At 40.7% G+C, this 14,500-nt stretch overlaps 1 protein-coding gene across 3 annotated transcripts in view; it reads right to left on the minus strand.

Moving 5' to 3' along the window:
• The window catches only part of FBXO34 (F-box protein 34), a 152,263-nt gene continuing 137,763 nt past the window's right edge, over nt 1-14,500 (minus strand). For all 3 annotated transcript variants that reach the window (XM_073211211.1, XM_037016498.2, XM_037016499.2), the window contains one exon: nt 1-2,361. In XM_073211211.1, coding sequence (XP_073067312.1) covers nt 213-2,361 — 2,149 coding nt within the window. In that variant the 3' untranslated portion in view covers nt 1-212. The remainder of the gene's footprint in view (nt 2,362-14,500) is intronic.

Genomic DNA, 14,500 nt, shown 5'->3' on the forward strand with positions numbered 1-14,500 from the left:
TGTGAGGTGCCACTGTAAGACAATGTGGCCAATTTTATTGTGCAGCTTGTAAATGAAGAGTTAAAAAATGCCTGAGCTATGGCAGTCCTGATGGAGTAAGTGTGGATTCTGCAGAGTGATGACCCTGCAAGGCATCACTCTCTGGAACGGTGCATGGAGGTGGTGGTCTGCAGTCCTGAAAATCGGTCCCTCTGTCACCTCTCAGAGAGACTCTAACATTCCTCTTCAGTTTCAGTCCCTTTTGCCTTCTTATGGATTGCCCGATTGAAGGTGTGGCAGGCAGGGACCCAGTGATTGTCATGCAAACCCAGCCTGCAGCCAGGGAAGCCCTTCTGAGAGCGATGGCAGCACATCCAGTACCCCGGCCCGTAGGGCAATGCCTGGCAGTAGGGCTTGGGGTGCCACCGGCACAGGGACACATCCCCTTTCACGTACTTCTTCTTGCACTGCTTGCAAGGATCGTCTCTATAGCGTGGATCTCGAACCCAGCGAGAATCAGCTGGCCTTATGTTGTAGTACTCAATGATAAACTTGAAATAGCAGCAGGTACATTTAAGAGCCACTAAACTCCTGGTGGGAAGTAACCTGAAGATTTTCACCATAAGGTGGTGGGGCAGAAAAGCCAAGTACTGCTGAGGCTCCAAAAGCTGCTGGATCTTAAACCTGGTCTCCAGAAAGTTGTGAGACACCTGCCTCCTCCAGCTGGACGCCTTGTGCCCCAGCAATGCCCTTCCCGCAGGAGAGGCTGGCAGGCCACACGGATCAGCCGTGACACTCTCTGCGTTGGGCGCACCACCGCCTGCAGCGGCAGCCTCAAGCTGGCTGGCCTCGGGAGACTCTCCTGTTGTGCTCTCATTCAGTGGGGAGCGGGTTGACTGGCGCTGATCCAGCGGCAAAAAAAACAACATCCCTGGAAGTGGGTCTTCACAGGACTTTAAACCAGAAGGCTGGTCTTTCTCTGCCTTGGACACAGTGATACTAATGCACAAAGATTCTTTCCTTCTCTGATCAAGATTTTGGCTAGTAAGGGGCACAAGCTCTCTACTTATACAGTCAACAGCACCTGTGGGCAATTCAATGGCTTTGGGACTGGTGTGAGGAGGGAAAGGCAACCCGACAAGTTCCTCTGTCATTTCCACATCATATCTAGTGCTGTTTTTCAAGGAAGTCTGCTGATCTGGCTCCACTTCTGCACTGTCCATAGAGAAACTCACACCCGCTGGCAGTGAGGGACAGCTTGGCAGAGCGCTGCCCCAGGCCTGATCCCCCTCAGGAGTACAGTGGTCAGCTCCTGACGGGCTGCCGTCCACAGACCCGGGCTCCACAGGATCCACCTGAGTGTCGGGGGTCTCCAAGATGCCTTTGTTTGTCTTGCCTTCATCAGCCTGAGTGCCACTTGCAAGCAACACCCGACCTACGTGGCGACGGAAGCTGTTATTTCTCGAGAGGCTTCCAGGCTCACGCTGGCTCTGCCGCTTCAGGCACTCGGACTCCAATCTGGCTACCATGTCAAGGACACGGACTGGCTCACTCTGTGGTTCACCAACCTCAGGATTTCCCTTTTCTGTGGGTTCTTCACAAGCTCCTGGGGCAGAGAAGGGCTCGGAGGCTGGCATCACACTTCTGGGATGCCCAGAAAACCTCACCACAGCAGGTGAGTTATTGCAGCTTTTTGCACAACTGGCTAGCAGAGCACTGGCTCTCTGCTCAAGGAAGGCAACCATCTGTATGACTGACAGAGGCCTCCCAGCACAGATGCCGTCCCCGCCGTCACCCACATAATGCACAGAACAGTGCTCAATGCCACAGGCAAAAGGCTCAGGCTGGTAGCACCTGCTGTTGACATCCCTCATCCTTTCTAACTGTATCTTGACTTTTTTAAGATGCCCTGATTTTTTCCTCCTTTTAGTAGCTCTCCCATCAATATCCCAGGAGCTTTTAATTTTCATAGATCCTATCCTACTGCTACACTGGTGGGCTGCAAAGAATGCAATTTTCTCCTTGGTATTTCCAGGTTTCACAACAGCCCAGATATCAAGCGGCCCTTCTCCTCCCTCGCCCTGGTGGATTGTGGCAGGTGGGGCATTCTTCTTGGTCTTCACATTCAGGCTGCTCTCTGCAGGACTCTTCCCGCTCATATTGCACAAAACATCTGGAGAAATTTCAAAAGGCTTTTGAGATGGTGCTTTGTCAAGAAAAGCGGAAGGAAAGACACTTGGTTTCATGTAGCTAGCTTTGCATCTGTCATCATTTACAGCCTCTTGGTGGCTCGTAGGAGTTCTCAGAGTTTCCTTGCTGGTTCCCAGAGGTGGCACTTTCTTCTGGGGTTTCCAGTATGGCTTTAGGTGCATAACAGAGGCTCTACAGGAAAGAAATACACATTTGATTAAGACAGTGATTTTAACTTACACTCACATGGTTCTATCAAGTAATAGAAACATTTTGTCAGTTCACTAAATCTTTACCATACCAACTCTCATTTCAGCTAGTTTAATGTACAGATAAAAAATTTTAAAGCTAAATAACCACTTTTGATGGTATACAGGCCAGAAAAATAAGTTGGTGAATTTCAGATTGAGTGAATGTCAAAGACTGATATTAGTTAATATCCTATACTATAAACTTAGCCCTATAAAGGTAAGGAAAGTTGAACTTACAGAAAAAATCCCAGTAAGGATAGGCACAATATAGAAGAGAGAAAAGTAGAGAAGGAACTTGTCCAGAATTTCTAGTTGATTGACACTATTTCTAAGTTATCACAAGTAGCATTTTCCTGGTGGCAAACAGCCCATCAAAACCATAGACTGCTTCCTAAGCCACTCCCATGCTGCTGAGTATCTAGATGTTTATAAATTTTCAGTTGGTTGGTTGCTTATGTTCTTCACCCATCATCAGTCTTGATTTCCTAAATAATCTATTTGTATAAGCTCTAAAATTGTCAAATTATCTACAAATACTTTAAATCAAACATAAAACCCATAATCTTTATTACTCCTAAAAAACATTTTAACTAGTTCAGAAAAACAGTGCCTTGTTTTTGTTCTCTGGCCAAGAGTGGAGATGGAAGGTCCCATTTTAGCAATCAGACACAAAGATGATTCATTACATGCAGAGATCTGTGTTCTTCTAGTCCAAGCCATATCATTAATTAGCTAGACGGAGTGATTTAACCTTGGACCAGTCACTTTTCCCCTGGGTCTGAAGTGAAATGATAACTAAAGGGTTGGAATACTAGACTATCAAATCATCTCATCAATTTATACATCAAAATAGCCCATTGCTACAAAGAACACCCTAAACGAGGAACAAGCATTTTGTAGGGATGCCTTGGTCTCCTACAAAATAAACCTACAGAATAAAAATAAACATCTGTGGTCAGATTGGTGGGAGTGAGGCAGGAACCCCACAGGTCCAAGCACACTAACATACTCTTGCTCACGGGGACCCCAGTCTAAGACATACATACAGGGCAACTTAGCATGTTCCCCTTTATTATCATTTGCTCCATAACAATTGTTGAGCGCCGGCAATATGTCAGCTTCTATGGTAATTGCTTTCAGATATTAGCTTTAATCATCAAGAATGAAAGTGATCATCCAGAAACAGGTTTAACTTTTATTTCAACTTTTAATTACTAGAGTCCAGTCTCAGCTAAGAGAACAAGTACAGATATGAATATCTTATAGCTAGGTAAAGACAAATCTTGCATTAAGGCACACAAGGTATCTTTTCAAAGATATCACTGAAATAGAGCAGACTGGTTTGTTTATGATCTTTAGCAATTTATATCCTAAATCTGCGGAGCTCTTCCCCCTTCCTGCACTGTAGCATTTTAATAGCTTCCTATCATTATACTCTATAATTTAGTTTTAACTAAAAAGCCACCCAGAATTTTTCAAGAACAAGATGAAGATATATGAATACAGGAGGCACATCTGGTATTGTCTTTCTCTGTCAACAATATTCTGGCTTTTCACATCCCTTCAGCCCCTCTCTAAGTGAAATGAAAAGAAATGGAGGTTGTTGAAAAAAATCCAATAACTTCTCACATAATGATCTCATTACAGAGTGTCTGTGAATAAATTTAAACTTCAGCAATGCCATTCTGCATTACATAATATGTTCTCATTGCGTTCCTCCCCCACACATTATTTTAGGTGCTTGTATTGATAGACAGAGACATTAAGAAAAACTAATGTAATTACAGAAGGCTTTTGTTTGCATTTATTAACTTATAAAGTCAGCTCAAGGGACACATTACTAACAGACAAGGTTTAAGCAGGATTAAAATAGGAGATGATCCAAGAAAACAGAAGTGAGGGAATTACAACAAGGAAAGAGAAAAGTGAGTAAGGTCATTTGATACAATTAGGGTGACTGCTGGAAGGTGGGGGATGGTTTTGTGGGACCCCAGAGGGAAGCAGCACATTTATGCACTGGCTCATATTCCCCACCGGGTGAAGGTTGCCTGGGATAGTAACCTCTCCCCTTTTCTTTGCTGGGCTTGAAGGCCCTGTTATAGAAAACAGAAAAATGCTGGCAAGACTTAAGAGTGAAAAACTGCAAAAATCTGAGTTTTGGTTGAAATTGGTGGTGGACTACAAGGATATGACACAGGGCACCAAGGGCCTCTGCTGCAAAAATCCATCAAAATAAAAACTGTACATCTCTAACAGATTACCCCAGATGGTGGTGCATTCCCCAGCATCCCCAGCCCCCTCCAACACAGACAGGCACGGTGGGAAGCTCTAGCCAGGTTGCCATGGTTGCCAATCTCATCATCACGATTGTACTTTAAAAGTTCATCATAATAAAGTCCTGCTCTCTTACAATAAAATAAAATGGAGGGTGACGGTACCTACTTAGACATGAGCGTTCCTTAGGTGCTCAGAATTGTCCTTGTAAAAAATTAAGATTCCTGGGCCCATTGAGTCAAAATTTCTGATTCTGTTTTTAATCTTTGATTTAATTTGGAGGGGAATTTAAAGGTCATGTGTTAGACCTGATGTAAGGGAGTCTGTCAGTGGGGCTCTGGATTAGGGCTGGGGTGCTGAACTACCAATGGAGATGAGGTGGGACTGTCCAACAAAAAGCCAAGCAGACAGCGAACACTGATGCTAATTCTAACAGCTGAGTAAAAACAGATCCATTTTCTTGTTATTCTCTTTAAAGCACAAAATAGTCAGTGCCCCTTTTATTGCCAAATTTCCTCTTCAACTCCTAACTCCAACCCCTCAGTTTCTTTGACTGCTTTCTCACCTCTCTTCTCTTCTTCCCCAGCCCTTAAACACCAGTGTTCCTCAGAGTTCTTTCTTTTCCCAGACCATTATTACACTTAAGCTATATGGTTAAGAAACCTCTTGTAGTTTTAATGACCACATACTAATGACTCTCCAGTGGTGTACTCTCCCAAACTTTACATCCTACTGCCTGCCAACTAGATGTACTAACCTAGATGTCAAAAAGAGTCTCAAAAACCAACATGACTAATTAGTGATTGCATCAAGTTTCTAGTCAACTAAGCCAGAAAGTTCAGTCACTTAGATTCTTCCCTCCTGACCCCCCACATACAATCATAAAGTCACTAAAATGCTCCCTCTTCCTCATCCCTGGTACAACTGTCCTAAGGTAAGCAGCCATCTTATCTCTGCTACACTATTGTTACCTACAGGAAAGTTGAACCTCTTTAAAAGTAATGCAAGGTCATGAAGCCCACCACTGCTAACCTATCATTCCTGCTTTACCCTACCATACCTCACACTTTGGAAGCTTGTTCACAGAACCATTACCATAGGACCAAGTAGATGAAGGCCAAGATACAAACTTTACAGCAGCCAGAACCAAACTAACCTAACAGCTGCAAATTTTTTTCATACCAAATGCCACCCATTTCCTTCTATCCATGCCTTATCAGAAATTTACTAAAAACTCTGGGCTGGATATTACTGGTGCAATTATGAATAAGACACAGTCACTGCCCTTAAGGAGACAGAGAAGTAAATGGGCACTAACAGTAGAATGTGGTATGTGTTCTAGCACAGGTGCTAGGGTGGCGGGCAGAGAAGGAAGGAATATCTGAAGGGAGGAGAGGGGACCATCAGCACCAAGCTCAGTCCTGAGGGTGTACAAACAGGTCAGAGAAGCCCTGATTTTCTAAGATAAGCCATAAAGGAACATGCACAAAATTCTAAGAGATTCAAAAGTAGATGATGCTTTTGGGAAACTGAGCTAAGGTGAGAAATAAGCAGAGTCTGAGCTACGGTACTGTGAGCTGAGAGATGACAACGGGTTAGTGAGGAAGAACAGGCAGGAACTCTGGCTGCGGACAACGGGTGAAGGCTGAGGGAGAAGAGTCAAGGATGGGTCCTCATCTTACAGCTTCACCAACTGGATTAAGAGGGGTATCTTTTAGTGAGAAAGCAAGAAAGGTGGAAGAGCAGATGTGAAGCAGGGGAAGAAGAGGAAGATTCAGTTTTAAGAAATGATGCCTACAAGATAGAGATATCTAGAAGGCAGGCTGACACAGGTCTGGCCAAAAAAAGTAGGAAGAAAGGGACAAGACAGTTGTCATATAAACATTTCAATGAGGAAGAAATTTTCTGCATAGAGAGTGTATGTGTCTTTTTCCAAAATTTCACAACGAACATCTATTACTGTTATAATCAAAAAAAAAATCTACACAAAAGGAAGGAACAGTCACTCTGAGGCCCTAGCAAGGTCAAATAAAGAATCATGTCCAAGTAGTGATGGAGACCCTTGGTGACACTGCTGTGAGGAACTGTATGTGTAGTATGTGAGCAGGCCAGAGACTGAAGATCATGGGGAACGAGGAACTGCAAGTTGAGAAAGTGAACCTTAGCAACTCTTTCACAAAGCCTGGCTGTGAAGGGGCAAGTCTTTGTACATACCTGTCACCTTAAATCCTTCCAGGAATAAGGTGAGATATAACAATGAATCAATTGAAACTTAAACAACTTTCCTCCAATGAAGGCCAAAATCCTGCTTCCAAATAATTCCAGTATTTCTTTTAGACTCTTAACTTCTGATTTCAGCCTCAAAAAGCTGGAAAAACTCTCACCCCCAACATAATTTATGATCCCAAAACAAAATCATGGAAGAGAATTTGACTTTGCTTAGGAAAAAATGTAATTGAATAAATCCCAAAGTCTAAAGAGTCATACTAAGTCCAGTCTGTGGAGAAGTAAACTTCATCAGTGAGGAATCAAATGGCCATACGTGGTCAGAGATTTCTCTTAGTGCTAACAGGAAGCCTAACATCAAAGGCAGATAGCTGTTTTCTAATTTGTCACTCTTAATCTTACTGTCTTGCCTATCAAAACAAGTTAGAAAATAAAGCATTTCTTGTTTCTTTGCATTAAAGATACAGGAATGCTAATTCCAAAAAGGAGTCATTATGTTAGCATAATAAGGGCTACCCTTTATATATTTATAAAAGATCAGAGGAAAAACAGAATTGTCCTGTAAAGATCCTTCCCTTGATACCTTTCAAAGGGAAAAAGTATACAGTAAACAAATTCACTGTTTCTTTAATAATGTAAAAGCTTCCAGAAAACATGTGATGACCACCTTCTTGAACAGACCATTATAGGAAAGATTATCAACTCCAGCAACGTACTGCATGTATATATAATGAAATCCTTATTTTTGCAAATGAGGTAACAAAGCTAAAATGACTTGAAGCCCCACAGCTGGTTAGTGGTAGAAGTAAGATCAGAATTAGGTAAGAGTCTACTAGATCTATACTTAACTTGTTACAAAAAAAAAAAAAAAAAAGCATATAAGAAACCTTGGTTTAAATTACGACAGAAATAAAATTAAATACTTCTGACAGCATCTATTCAAAGAGCTTTTATCTTTCAAATTGGGACAATTTTTCTTAAGTGCCACATAAAACCTCTACACAGAACTGTGAAGTAAAGCAGACATACCGTATCACCTAAGAAGCCATACTAATCCCAAAGTATGCAGAAACTATTTGAGGGCTATTAAAGTGGAAAAAGTGCCAAGACCAGGAAGGTGTGAATACAGAGGCATAACGAGAGACTTCCCTTTGTGATCCTCTAAACTCTGATAGGATACATCCAATTCCCCCAGAGCACCTTGAGGAAATAAAAAACAAAACAAAGCAAAAAACCTAAGTCAGAAAAGATGGTATTTCTTAAACTGGCTCCAAAATATTGGGGCTGACTTTTTTGGGGAAGGAGTTCACTCCCTTTTTTCCTTTTTAAGGAATATTCTCTAAAGCCTTTTCATGAGACCTTTGAACTTTGCTTTGGGAGGACTAGATGGTTAGTAGCACACAATTTAGTGGAAAAATCCTTTACTGTCGATTAACAGATACTGAGCTGAGTAATACAGAGAATAGTCTTTGGAAACACACGCATGGTTTTCTTAGCATGGTTTTCTTAGAACTCGTTGTTCCCAGCTTTCAGCATTCTTAGAATTCACAATGGCATTTAAAGGCAGCACACAGCTGTTTCATAGTTACCTAATACAGACTGTATCTTGATTAAAAACCAAACCTGCCTTCCCAAAAGTAAAGGTTTATGATAAGCTTGATGAGACAACAAAGTACCTAAAACACACTAAAAATGAGTATTACAAGTTGGGAAGGGAAGCCACTACTTTGCTCTTCTATTGTTATCACAAAGGAAGGATTACCTAACACAGTTCAGCAGTGAGGCAAAATACTTCGGCGATATTATGCTAGTTTACATAGGTCCGCCTCCCCTTTTCTTGGAGTAGAGAGGAAAGGGGAAGGCTTGGAGGAAAGAGCACTTGCTCAGACTGTAATGAATTATTAAATAACAGCTGAGGATAAAGACAAATTGAAATATTTTGTTTTGTTAAGCTTATCATGTTTATCTAAGTTAACCCAGTGAATAAGTAGTTCACACAGGTATTTATTTCCCTATTGCTCCTATAACTTAATGCCAAACACTCACAACACTCTGGCCTATCACAATGTATTGCTAGCTCGACAGACAAGTCAGTAGCCCACACGCCCACATGAAAACAAACATCATAATCCAAATGAAACCCAATAAAAAGTTCAGTTCCCCAAAAATCATTAATGTATTTTGAAAAGCACACTCAGCATCATCCCCAAGATCCCATCTCCACAGATTTTCATATATTAAGCATTCCTGTTAAAACTTCCTGCTTATTTTTCCTATTCTAATATTTCTTAATGAAAACAAAGAGAAAACCACTGCCTGCCCTTTCACATGGCAAACTGTTATTCCCTGAGTGAGATGATGCCTTTATTTTACTTTGAAATCAATCACTCCTCCACATATTTTCATATAAATTTAATATATTTTTAACGCAGTAGCAATTTTTGATATCACCTGCACATGCAGTACTTTAAAAGAACTGATCAGAGCCTTTACACATATCCATTTGACCAAAATATGATTCAGACATAAGGATGTCATTTCTCCCAGAGAAAAAAACATTGAAGATTGTAAGGCCAGTCACAAACACAGCTCAAAAATCCATTAGGTGCCAAATAATGTTTGAGATGAAAAATCAGAGAACAGCTACTAATTCTAGGGTGGAAGTGTACCACCACACTGTCTGTCTGCCAAGACACATACACCCCTTGGGTTGGGCTTCGATCTTGAGCCAAGTACCTTACACAGCCAATGGGATGCACACTGGCCCATCAACACCATGATAGGTAACTGAATTTTAAAATAGCTTATTCCTCAGGAAAGAAAAAGAAGAGGTTTAGAGAAAGTAAAAATTAAGGGTAACAAATATTAAGGCATCAAGCAAAACAGTTTCTTGAAGCATCAGTGCAGCAAACCTGCTGACAAGACTTTCATCAGCAACCCTGGGGTAAGGATTGGATGAGGCGGGGGATAATTTCAGAAACAGGACCCATGATGTTTATTTACCAAAGAAATAAAGCCTAATCCTACAGTATGGGAGGATTATTTGTAAATGAAATATCTGACAAGGGGTTAACATCCAAAATATATAAAGAACTTAGACGCCTCACCACCCAAAAAGCAAATAACCCGATTAACAAATGGGCAGAGGATATGAACAGACACTTCTCCAAAGAAGAAATTCAGATGGCCAACAGACAAATGAAAAGATGCTCCACATCACTAATCATCAGGGTCATGCAAATTAAAACCACAACAAGATATCCCCTCACACCAGTAAGGATGGCCAGTATCGAAAAGACTTAGAACAACAAATGCTGGCGAGGTTGTGGAGAAAGGGGAACCCCCCTACACTGCTGGTGGGAATGTAAGGTAGTTCAACCACTGTGGAAAGCAATATGGGGGTTCCTCAAAAAACTAAAAATAGAAATATCATTTGACCTTGGAATCCCACTCCTTGGAATTTACCCAAAGAATACAACTTCTCAGATTCAACAAGATATGCACCCCTATGTTTATCGCAGCACTTTTTACAATAGCCAAGATATGGAAGCAACCTAAGAGTCCATCAGTAGATGAATGGATAAAGAAGATGTGGTACATATATACAATGGAATACTATTCAGTCATAAGAAAGAAACAAATCCTACCATTTGCAACAACATGGATGGAGCTGGAGGACATTATGCTCAGTGAAATAAGCCAGGCGGAGAAAGACAAGTGCCAAATGATTTCCCTCATTTGTGGAGTATAACAACAAAGTAAAACTGAAGGAACAAAATAGCAGCTGACTCAAAAGACTCCAAGAAGGAACTAGTGGTTACCAAAGGGGAGGGGTGGGGAAGGGCGGGTGGGGAGGGAGGGAGGGAGAAGGGGGTTGAGGAATATTATGTTTAGTACACATGGTGTGGGTGATCACAGGGAGAACAGTGTAGCACAGAGAAGGCAATAGTGAATCTGTGGCATCTTACTACAGTGATGGACAGTGACTGCATTGGGGTATGGGTGGGGACTTGATAACATGGGTAAATGTAGTAACCACATTGTTTTTTCCTGTGAAACTTTTATAAGAGTGTGTATCAATCATACCTTAATAAAAAAATTTTTTTAATTAAAAAAAGGTTAAGATGATCAATTATATATTATGCAATTTTTACAAAATAAAATTTTTTTAAAAATCTAAAAGAAGTAAAGCCTAAACCACAGCCCTGAACCTTTCATTCATTTTCCAACCTGAAAGTTTCCAATGTATTGAATCAAGTTAGCAGTAGAAGCAGACATCATTAGAAACATTCAAACTTTATTTTTGGCAAAGAGAAACTTAAAAGTTGAATGTAAGTATCACAATCTCAAACAAAGGCCTTAAGACAGATGATACTATGAGAGAATAAGGCTGTGCTGGTGTGGGGTCAAGCACTGCCTGCTTATAACCCTTTGTCCCAGAATAACCATGTGTCCACGTGGCCCCTCCTTAGGGTGGTAGGCTAAGTATATGGTATGCTGATGGCCTGGGGCTGGCCAAATCCAGACTTATCTATGGAAACATTGTATTGGGAGGCAGACCTGTGTAACCAAGGTCCTGCTCCTTGGAGTGCTGGTCACCCAAGAATGAACCCTTCTAGCACAGCACGTAATCTTTGTCCCCTTGCCCCAGCACACAAGTAGGCTTTGTCTCTTCACCCCATTATCAGCAGTTCCCTCCCTGTCCACAATGGTGGTGCACAGCCTCATCTAGTCAGCCGCTCCTGGACTCCTTGTACTTAAATACCAATAAACCCTCATGTCACGTATGACGTCTCAGGGTCTTCCCTTGGGTCTTTCAAGCGCTTTTGCCCACTTGAGCATGTGCTCAGACTTATGATCGTACAACTGGAGTAATGACTGTACAAAACACACACAAGAGAGTACACAGATACTATTCTGGTACTGATTTATAACAGACTTATTTACAAAAATTAGTTCACAGAATGAGAAATGCTGGAGAGTAGAAGAGAATGACATTAAAATATAACCAACCATAGGCAAATGGGAAACTATAAAATGAGAAATAAAAATAAGATCAATAAGAATAGGACTTAGTATCTGTTACATCTTAATTTCATAGGTCCTACCATCTTTCCAGTTCTAGACTGTGGAACTATACGTAACTCATCCATAATTTCGCCAAAAATGCACTGGGGCAAAGACAAACAGTATTTCAATATAGACTTTATGGTCTTAACTGCTACTTCATCATGAGTATATTAGTCTGCTGGGCTGCCATACAAAAATACCACCATCAAGGTGGCCTAATCAACAAGAAAGTTACCTCTCAGCTTTGGAGGCTAAAAGTCCAAGACCAAGATGTCAACAGGTTTGGTTTTCCCTGAGGCCTCTCTCCTTGGCTTGCAGATGGCCGCCTTTCACTGTGTCCTTACATGGTCTTTTCTCTTGAGCACACATGCCCCTGGTGTGTCTCTTTTGTATTCAAATTTCCTATTCTTCTAAAGACACCAGTTAGACTGGATTAGAGCCCACCCTATCTACCTAACTTTAACTTAATCACCCCCCCAAATTAATCACCTCTTTAAAGGCAGCGTCTCCAAATTCAGTTATATTCTGAAGGAGGGTGGAGTATTAGAGCTTCAACGTATGAAGGGGAAGAGGGTGCACAATTCAGCCCAAAGCAATAGAGTAAATGTAAGAACTGACAGGTTACAATTTGATGTTTTAAGATCACATAAAAGTATCATGGAAGCTATTTTGATTTGATCTCCATATAATCCAAGTTGGCTCAAAAAAACACTTCAAATAATTCAAGAGCTCACTGCTCCAATAATAAACAACTGGACGTTATTTCTAACTTTCTGCAAAATACGTGTGGAAGGGAAAAAATGTTACATTCATATGAATGAAAATCTCACTTATAAAGAACACAATGGTTATTAATTTTTTGTAGTCACTAAGCCCTTTGAAATTCCAATGAAAGCAAATGGGCCCTCTTGAGGAAGGGGCTCATATCTATGAAGTTTGGCATTATTGTTTCAAGAGATTCATAAGCCACCTCCTTAAATGGATTCAGGTTAAAGAGCACTAACCTAAAGAACCATTTATTACCTAAATTAAAAATTAAGTCTATCCACAATAGAATAAATTACTTGAAACTGAGACCATCTTGAAAAAACAGAGGCTATGCAGTAACCATGACATTTAGCTACTTCCCAAAGGACTGGAACTAGCTAATGATCAACCAAATAGTATCAGAGTGAATTTTAATCCTAGTAGCCTATACTAAAGTTGGGGAGAGGGGAAAAGAGAGAAGAAATATTATTTCAGAAAATCTAAGATAAGAAAACCTACTGCAACTCAGCACAAAATCTTAGAATAAAAAAGAGAAACTTACAATAGGTAGCCAACAAAGATGATGTTATGCTGTGAAATTTTAAAACCTTCCTTATATTCTACTCACTCTATGCAAAGGTACGCTCTGACTTCCTTCAAAAAACAACTCTGGATATGTTCAAACAAGTGTGCAAAAGAGAAACTTACGTGGGCCACTATTCCATCTGGGATGTTTGGATAGTTTCACCAAGATTTAAGTTTCCAAGTCCCGGTGCCTGTCTGGTTTACCACTACTGCCCTAGAGCCTTACGCACAAAACATTTGTTGGATTTGAATGAATAAGGTATTCTAGATAAGACAACCTGAATCTGGAAAACAGGGTGAGAATCCGTCTCTACTACACAAACACCTCAACTAGGCCACTACAGCTATGTGTTAGACTCAACAAGATAAGTAGCAAGATGAAGGCCCAGAAAACAAAATAGCTATTTGTTAGAGATTTATTATGCCATTAATTTCAAAAGAGTAACCTAAAAAATAACTTGCTGAAGATTCATCTGGCAAACTGCTAAAAAACTTAAAATTTTACTTCCTGATCTATTACTTTAATTTCCCTCTTATGTCCATTTACATAATCAAAAGTCAAGTTCATCTGGAAAGCAGGTTCACAAAATCCCCCAAAGAAAAGTGAAAATCAAGTTTATTCTGTTGCAGGTGTACCTGAAGAATAAGCTTACTACCTTTGAAGAGTAGGAGAGAAGTCAGCTCATCTCAAGAGCACTGAGCTTGACCAAGATCAGAAGAGCATAAAGGAGGCGGCAATAAGAATGTATGAGGGTTAAGAAGTTAATTACCTGGTCACTTTTAGATTTACTGAAAAAAATCTCCCCTAGAAACCCTGCCAGATATTCTTAGGAGCTTCACTGAGCTAGTCAAAACACTAGGCAGGCCTTAGATCACTTTCTAGTCAATCAGTGTCAGCTGCTTGCCTTAAATGAAATACCAATATGGTACCTGGGTTTTTTTCCCAAATAAGTGAATTCTTCCCAGAAACAAAAATATTGTCACATTATAAATATCAGTAGTGGAAAATTTGGAAAACCCTCAAAGACATAAATAGGCCCCAAATAATACCCAATGTAAAATACAGCAGTTATGAAATGGGACTTAGTGTAAACCAAAACTAAATAAAATCAGATTATCTTCCAAGCTCCCTTCCCATAATTTTACCAAAAAAAGTACACAATTCTGAAACCAAGGCC

Source organism: Manis javanica, chromosome 8 (genome assembly GCF_040802235.1).
Source record: "Manis javanica isolate MJ-LG chromosome 8, MJ_LKY, whole genome shotgun sequence".
Classification (NCBI taxonomy): domain Eukaryota; kingdom Metazoa; phylum Chordata; class Mammalia; order Pholidota; family Manidae; genus Manis; species Manis javanica.